This window comes from Pundamilia nyererei, unplaced genomic scaffold, assembly GCF_000239375.1.
Source record: "Pundamilia nyererei isolate P.nyererei 1_Seehausen unplaced genomic scaffold, PunNye1.0 scaffold00013, whole genome shotgun sequence".
NCBI classification, from domain to species: domain Eukaryota; kingdom Metazoa; phylum Chordata; class Actinopteri; order Cichliformes; family Cichlidae; genus Pundamilia; species Pundamilia nyererei.
This window is the reverse complement of record NW_005187414.1, coordinates 20293-28554: the sequence shown is the minus strand read 5'-3', so window position 1 is coordinate 28554 and position 8262 is coordinate 20293. Positions and strand designations below refer to the sequence as shown.

The following is an 8262-nucleotide window of genomic DNA, read 5'->3' as shown; positions in this document are numbered from 1 at the left end:
AAGGTGGGTCTTGAGCCTGTTCTTAAAAACATGTACGTTCTCTGCGGCCCTGAGCTCCTCCGGCAGGCTGTTCCACAGACGAGGACCATACCACTGAAAAGCTGCCTCTCCGTGAGTATGTGTCCTGACTTTAGGGACAGTCAAAAGGCCAGTACCAGAGGACCTCAGGGTCCGCGAGGGTTCATACGGTAAAAGAAGATCTGAGAGATAGGAAGGCCCAAGACCATTAAGACATTTAAAAACCAATAAAAGAACTTTAAAATCGATCCTGAAACACACGGGGAGCCAGTGCAGCGATTCTAAAACCGGTGTAATGTGGGCCCGCCCTCTGGTCTTCGTCAGCACACGAGCTTCCGAGTTTTGCAAAAGTTGTAAAGTTCTTCTTAGGAAGACCAGAGAGCAGGGCATTACAGTAATCAATGCGACTGGTAATAAAAGCATGCATCAGCATCTCTGTGTTGGCCCGAGAGAGAATTGGGCGGACTCTGGCTATATTTTTTAGATGATAAAATCCAATTTTGGTTACATGTTTAACATGTGGGATAAAACCAAGCTCAGAGTCAAAAATAACACCCAGGTTTTTCACTTGTAGCGCAGGACATAGTGAAAATGCCTCTAATTTAGACAAGAGTTTCTCTCTCTGAGCCTCAGGACCGACGATTAAAACTTCAGTCTTGTCCTGGTTAAGCTGTAAAAAGTTTTCTGCCATCCAAGGACCTTAAAGCGCTTTACACATTCATTCATCCACCCATTCACACAAACATTCACACACTGTTAATTAAAAAAAGAAGTGAGTAAATTTGGTTTGATATGAAAACTTTATGTAGCCCTGGCTATATAAATAGGTCATTTATTTAAATAGTTCATTTATATTGATAGTTAAATGCAAATGTTCACTGTGTTCAATAATGTGTATACAAATGCCTGTAAGGTATGTGATGTGTGTCAGTTAAATGCACAGCCTTTTTATTTGTATTTTGAGGTTTATGTCATTATTTTTGAAATGTTATTGATATGTACTACAGCTCCAGTGAACCCTGAAGTAGTCTCTGGTAGATGGGTGGGAGTAAGTGGGGAGTGCACTCTGCAGGAAGCGAGAGAGATGAGAGCTGAACAACAGTGTCGAGTGAACGCAGAGTTCATAGAAGGGCGACAGACGTATTTTCGGGTTGACGGATAGTTAACTGTAGTGGAAAACTGTTGTACTCTACTGTGAGTAGGAGGAGACGGACGTCTTGCTGGTGTGTCAGAGAGGTCCCTTCTGCTGGTGTGCTGAAGTTATGTGTTCACGTGATAGCACGTGGAGACGACGACTGTGAGTGCTGCTGCCGCGGCCTGCTGGTAGCCTTGACCCAGTTTCCTCCACTATCCCTTTGAACTGCCTGGAGGTGTGAGTACTGATGTTTGCACATGCTTTTTATTTTACTACTTGGCAACAAGTGAAGCGACCATATTGTTTTAGGTCCCAAAGCACCCGAGCCACGACTCAGGCCTGCAACGAGGGGTTTGCTAGCAGAAAGACTGTAGCACTTGAGGTGTGTGTGTGTTGGTGAGAGTGCGTGTGGGCCCACAATATTATTTGATTATTTTGTTTCTGTTCAGGTAGATGGCTTACCATTGTTTATCAAACTTTATTAATTTTACTTATTTTCCTTGTGTTGTTGTTAACCAATTATTCACTAAAGTGGAGTTAACTTTATAATTGACCTGCTTGTGTGTGGTTTATTTCCATATAGTGTAGTTTTATTGCATATTTTATACCATAAGCATTAAAAAGGGAGTATCAGTAGAAAAGTAACAACAGGAACCCAGGGCCCCTCTCAATAGAATGTGGGATGGGTGTTACATTTAACTTTGCATTAAATGTAAGCAAAACAAAGATCATGTGCTTTGGAAAATGAAAACTAACTCATTAAGCATTGTTGCTAATGTATGGATAGAAAATACACTTGGGGTGTGAACAAAAACAGCTGGACGGCTCATTTTAGACATAAAAGCAAAAGAGCAAAGACTGTTGCATTGTTGGAAACACAAGTCTCATTCTGAACCATACTGCTTACTTATTTTGTCATAGTTGAATTAGTGTGTGGAAATATGGGGTAACATATACAAAAACGCAATACCCATAATGCACATTCCAAAAAAAAGAGGTATGATACTTAATATAACTCCATATCTGGAGCACACAAACTCTATATTTTTAGGTCCAAACAAATGTCATAAATCTCTGGTACAGAGAAATATATAGATTAGAAGATCAAGTTGTACAGGAATTGAAAGAATAGTAAAAATTATTTTTTACTGACCTAAAGTGTCCACAAATATAGCTGTAGGTGTAAGCAGACGTGTAAGTTCATTGACTATCACTTGAAGTTTACTAGTCAGCACTCTGACACTGACAGCTACCTGAAAGTCAACATACTGCAGCGATGAGGATGTGGAGATGGTTCTGTAGAGAATGATGGAAAAATAACTTGTTATCGACATGAAAAAAAAACATTACAGTACAAACAGTAAGTTTTATTTACTGTGCATATCTACTAAATTTTGTCAGTCTCCAAAAGTGTCTAAAACCGACATTATATTACATATTGCAAGGTCTCCAAAAAGTATTTGGACAGTCTCTTTGGAATTCTAAGATTAATCTTTTTCGCAATCACTTTTGTGCACCATGAAATGCAGAAAAGAAAATTAATGAATGCAGTTTTCAAGTGCTGTCCCCTCTATTGCCAGGGAACAGCTATTGACACTAGTCATCAGGTATGCACAGAGTTACTGAAATGATGAGAGTTTTACATAGAATTCTCTGGCATGGTTTCAGGGTTTCCCATCTACCAATCAGCTTTGAAGCTCAGGTCTCTGAAACAGCCCTGAAGACATTAGCTAACTCAGGTAGAATCATTTACAAAAAACTCACCTATAATAACTAACAGTTTAGTTGGTGACTATAAGTGGTGTCACAATAATAAGTGATGTTGTTTAAAAAAAATAACATTGACGAAAAACAAACACAAAACCAAAAAGGTAACTTATATAACATATTTCTTTGTAAAATACAGTACCTTGGACCAGTAACGTTCACATACTGAATAGCATTCAGGTTTTGAAATTGGTTTTGAAGCTAAGAAAAGAAAAAGCATGACATCGTTGATATTTTTGTACTATGTAACAATAGAAAACATATTTATATTTATAGTTTATTTATAGAATAGTACAAACGTGAGGATGAGACATACCGTTGTGGTCTTGGTTGAATCCCATGCTGCAGTCTGTACTGATCCATTGATGAAAACTGTGTTCATTGTAAATATTACAGTTTGTTATTACTTTGGGTTTTATTTTGGTTGTCAAAGACAAGCATGCATATCAGCATGGGGACTGCTTTGAATGCACAGACTAGGATATGTTTAGAGAAGCTGCTACATACTCAGACACCGTGGACCTGGAGGAGTACACAATCTCAGTGACCAGCTACATCAGCAAATGCATTGAGGATGTCACTGTCTCCAAGACCGTGATCTGCAAACTATAAACCCTGGTTCTCTGCAAAGCCACGCAACCTGATGAAAATCAGAGACTCTGCCTTTAAGTCCAAAAATAGAGGAACTTACACTACAGCCAGAGCAGATGTATCACGGGCCATCAAAGATGCAAAGCGGCAGTATGCAGATAAGATCAACACACATTTCACAAGTACAAAGGACACTCGGCGAATGTGGCAGGGCATCCAAACAATCATGGGCTACAAGCCAACACCTCCAGCATGCAGCAGGGATCCCTCTCTGCCAGACCAACTAAATGACTTCTTTGCATGTTTTGAGGCAGAGAACAAAGAGCCAGAATAACAACCTGTCTCGCATTAGTCTTCTGAACATTTAGATGGTTGTTAACTTCAGGAAGACCTCAATGGCTCACACTCCACTGCACATCAACGGATCTGCTGTTGAGATGGTCAACAGTGTGAAGTTCCTCGGTGTGCACATCTCAGCTGACCTCTCCTGGAACCTGAACACCACCACCATCATGAAGAAAGCCCAACAACGTCTTCACTTTCTTAGGAAACTGAAGAAGGCCGGTCTCCTTCCTCCTATCCTCATATCATTTTACTGGGGAACCATTGAGAGCATCCTCTGCTGCTACATCACTATCTGGTACGGGAAATGCACCCTCGCTGAAAAGAAGTCTCAGCAGCAAATAGTGAGGAGAACAGAGAGGATCTTTGGAAGCCCTCTCACATCCATCTCCCAACTCTATGACAGACACATCATTCGACGTGCGAACAGCATAGTGAAGGACACTTTCCACTCCTCACATGCACTGTTCTCCCTCCTTCCATCTGGCAGACGGTTTCGCAGCATTAAAACTGTAATGACCAGACACTGCAAGAGCTTCTTCCCCCATTCAGTCATAGCCCTCAACTCACTACCACAAAAGGACTGATATAAACATACACCTCTACAAACACCTTACAATAATCATCAAAAGACTCAAAAACAACAAAAACTACCACAAATCCACTACAAACTGGTCCTGGGAACAATATTCTCATTTGCACACTCAGTCACATACTTCTGAACACAAACCTAAATTCTTTAGGTGAAATCTTTACATTTTGCATTTCGTACACGTCTTTGTCATGTCTCATCAATAATATCCTGACAATAGCTTGAAACTGGTATTCAATACCTACTGCACATTCCACTTTGTATTCTCTCAGTCCTGTCTTTGTTTATCTTTGTGTATCGTACAGGTAATATTGTATAGTTACCATTATAGTATTGTATAGAATTGTATAGTTAGTAATTAGTACCTTTTTATCCCTTAATTTTTACCAAAACTTAGCATGTTATTTATTTATAATTCCTAGTTTTATATCTCTTGGATATATATTCTTTATATATTTATAAATGCACCATAGGGGGCTTAGGGTGGAACAGCATTTCAGTACACTGTATACTGTGAATACTACTGTATTGACAATAAAGCTCTTGAATCTTGAAGAAGTAGAAGAGTGAAAAGCAAAGGATAAACATAGCTGTATTCAACAGATTTGTACACCACACTTATTATAGTTTATATTAATTTAGTTTCAACTGGAATCCAAGTACATTTTCTCATTTTAATTTAGGTGTAATTGTTCAAAATGTTCAAGTTGTTACATTACTTTCAGTGTATGCTTTGTTTTTGATTAATTTATTTGTAACATAGGTGCTTTTTTCATGGCAATATTTTGGAAATTCAAAACAGTATCTTAATACTATTCAACAAAACAGACACTGTTGTCAAATTTGACCAAAGACATGTTTGACTATTGTTATATTTTTTTTTTAATAAATAATATTGTTTATTTGCAAAAAAAGTACTTCAATTTTAAGTACTTTTAATGCTTTCAACACTCATTTTAATGCAAATAGTTTAATTTTGCATTAGTTCTCTATAACACTGGTATACACTAAAACTTATTCCATATCATTAATCAACAGAATAGAAAAAATAAAATAAAAATAATAAACAAAAAAACAAACAAAAAAAGAGTTACACATTTCAGGAGATCTACCTTGAACTTTAGGAGAACAGAGGGGTGTGATGTAGGATACATTTTGTTTGCAAGTAGCATCCCCGCAGCAGCTGTAGTTGTAGCACACTTCATTGCTCCAAAGATAATTTGTAGAGCAGTTGCAGTTCGTGTCAGTTCCAACAATGAGGCATTCTAGAAATAAAAGAAAACATTCTTAATTCTCTGAGATTTTTCTTTTTAGTTTTTTTATTTGAGGGTTAGGGCCACTCTGGATCATCAGAACTGTATGGGAAAATTTGACTGACACCTGCTTTCCTTCATAGTACAACAGTAGACAACATGTAATGTAAAAATATCTTGTCATAGTCCGTGGTCCTGTGTCTAAGGTGTCTGTGTGTGTGTGTGTTGGATGCCCTGGTGGCCACACCCCTGGGCTGGGCCATTACCGGCACACCTGCTTTCCATCCGGGGCGATTACCTGAAGGACTATTTAACCCCGCGCTGACGGATGCTCCACGCCAGTCCATTAATCACCTCTCTGTGGTAACTAGCCTCCCGTGGAAGCGTTGTACAGATGTCTTATTTGAACGGCGTTAACTCTGCCTTCGTGTGTCTAGATTTCGATCCGGCGTCCTGCATCTGCCACCTGCCTGTCCTCCTGCTCGCTTGGACCACACGGTGCATCACCTGGCCTCATCACCGACTCCACAGATTCCCTTTCCACGGACTTACACACTCCCCTCCCAAGTCCCACGGTCCCCACTCTGATCGTAAGCCAGCTACTCAAACCCTGTCTTGTAGTGTTTCCCTGTTTTCCCGGCTCTCAAGTAATTTTCTCCCCTTTCTGTTGCAGCCTCCCCACGGTCCCGATCTCTGCTTCCCCGCGTCATTTTACATCCCCGAGTTTTTCAGTTCCTCGCTTTCTTCTCTGGTTATCCCGGGTCACCTTTTGTTAACATAGTAAAGTGTGTTTTCCTGCTCGCATACGAGTCTGCTTTTTGATCCTTTGGTGCATGCGTGCCTCGGCACATGACAATCTAGCTCTAAAATATACACTGAACAAAAATATAAAAACAACACTATTGTTTTTGCTCCCATTTTTCACGAGCTGAACTCAAACATCTGAAAAATTTTCTACATACACAAGAGACCCATGACTGTCAAATATTATTCTCAAATCTTTATAAATCTGTGTTAGTGAGCAATTTTCCATTACAAAGATAATCCATCCCACCTCACAGGTTTGGCATATCAAAGGGCTGATTAGACAGCATGGATATTGCACAGGTGTACCTTAGACTGGCCACAATAAAAGGCCACCCTGAAATGTGCAGTTTAATCAAACAGCACAATGCCACAGATGCCGCAACCTTTGAAGAAGCGTGCAATTGGCATGCTAACTGCAGGAATGTATACCAGACTTGTTGCCCGTGAAATGAATGTTCATTTCCCTACCATTTGCCGTCTCCAATAGTGATGGGTACCGGTGTCCGGTTCCATGATGGCACCGGTTCTGACATAAACGGTAGTAACCAGACCGAAAAGCAGCGCACATTTCGGTGCTTTATTTCGGTGCTTTTTTTTTTCCTGAGATGTCATACACTTTAGATTCTAGCCAATCCGTTGGGCATCTTTCTTTGCCTTTAGACAACAATTCTGATGGCAAAAGAGCCAAACGGGACAGGCAAAAAAACAAACAAAAAAACAAAAAACACTAGTGACAGTGTGAAAAAGGCTAATAGATGTTATGATGAATTGAAGCTGAAGTACTGCATGTGCTCGTGTTTATACTAATTTAGGAAATTAACTGAATAGAGCAAGAAGGACTCTGGAACAACTTGCTCAGAGTCTGATTGGGGAATAATAATTTTCTGCACATACCATGAGAAAAATGAGCATTTGGTCAAAGTCCAGGTTGCTAATGCAGAACACATTTTGCATAAGAACATCTAAAGTAATGTAAAAATGCCTGTTTTTAAGGGACCGCCGTTTAACCTCAGCGTGTTAAGAGGGCTCGCTAAGCTTGAGTCTGTAATCTTTAAAAACAGTAGAGGCTTTATGTATCCATGGTAATATTATAACACATACACTGTGTGGATATTGTTTTTACAATTTTTTTTATAAATTAGTGTGAAAATGAAAATCACTAAAATGATCATTTAAAGGTAATTTTTTAAACACACATCTACATCCCACTTCTGGTTTGGCAGAATCTGCAGATGCAGCTTGTAGCAATGCTCATGCAAATTCAGACCACACACTATTACTTCCACAGGCATGCTGAAATGATCTGTATGTAAACATGCCATGTTTTTTCTTGCAGTTTCAGTACAAAACTATCGAAGGCCTAAAAACTCTGTTTGCATTAGGAGTGTGTGTGTTATTTTGATAGTCTTGTGTTTCCTGTGCTTTGTATCGGCTTTTACTTCCCCTGTCTCATTTCCTGATTTGTTGCAGCTGTCTTCCTTGGTGTTTCCCATCTTCCTAATTATCCGGTGTGTATTTAAATTCTCAGCTTCCGTATGCTCTTTGTTATGTCCTCTCTTGCAGTTTTTTTTTTTGTTGAGTAGTTGTTGATTTGGTTTCCTTGTTCCTGTACCTGCATTATTTTGTATTATGATTAAAGGAAATGGGAAGTAAGTAATGAAACTGCTTGCAAGTTTATTTCTTACTTTCCAAGTCCTGTGTTCCTGCCTGCTTGCCAGAATGGCAGGCAGGAGTCTGACCTCATAATTAGTTTGTGG

The 8262-nt window shown here is 39.4% G+C and overlaps 1 protein-coding gene and 1 long non-coding RNA gene across 4 annotated transcripts in view; one reads left to right on the top strand and one right to left on the bottom strand.

Annotated features, from left to right (window-relative positions):
• Positions 1-8262, bottom strand: part of adgrf3b (adhesion G protein-coupled receptor F3b) — a 32315-nt gene that overhangs the window by 9741 nt on the left and 14312 nt on the right. For both annotated transcript variants that reach the window (XM_005724766.1, XM_005724767.1), the window contains exons 4-7: positions 5558-5710; positions 3237-3292; positions 3063-3121; positions 2307-2449 (exon numbers count right to left, since the gene is read on the bottom strand). In XM_005724766.1, coding sequence (XP_005724823.1) covers positions 2307-2449; positions 3063-3121; positions 3237-3292; positions 5558-5710 — 411 coding nt within the window. The remainder of the gene's footprint in view (positions 1-2306; positions 2450-3062; positions 3122-3236; positions 3293-5557; positions 5711-8262) is intronic.
• Positions 1094-7032, top strand: LOC102204246 (uncharacterized). Of its 2 annotated transcripts, XR_311487.1 has the most exons (4): positions 1094-1390; positions 5905-6061; positions 6136-6288; positions 6372-7032. It is a non-coding gene; the product is annotated as an uncharacterized LOC102204246 (long non-coding RNA). The 2 variants fall into 2 exon arrangements; XR_001290270.1 differs by lacking the exon at positions 1094-1390 and having other exon boundaries at positions 5651-6061.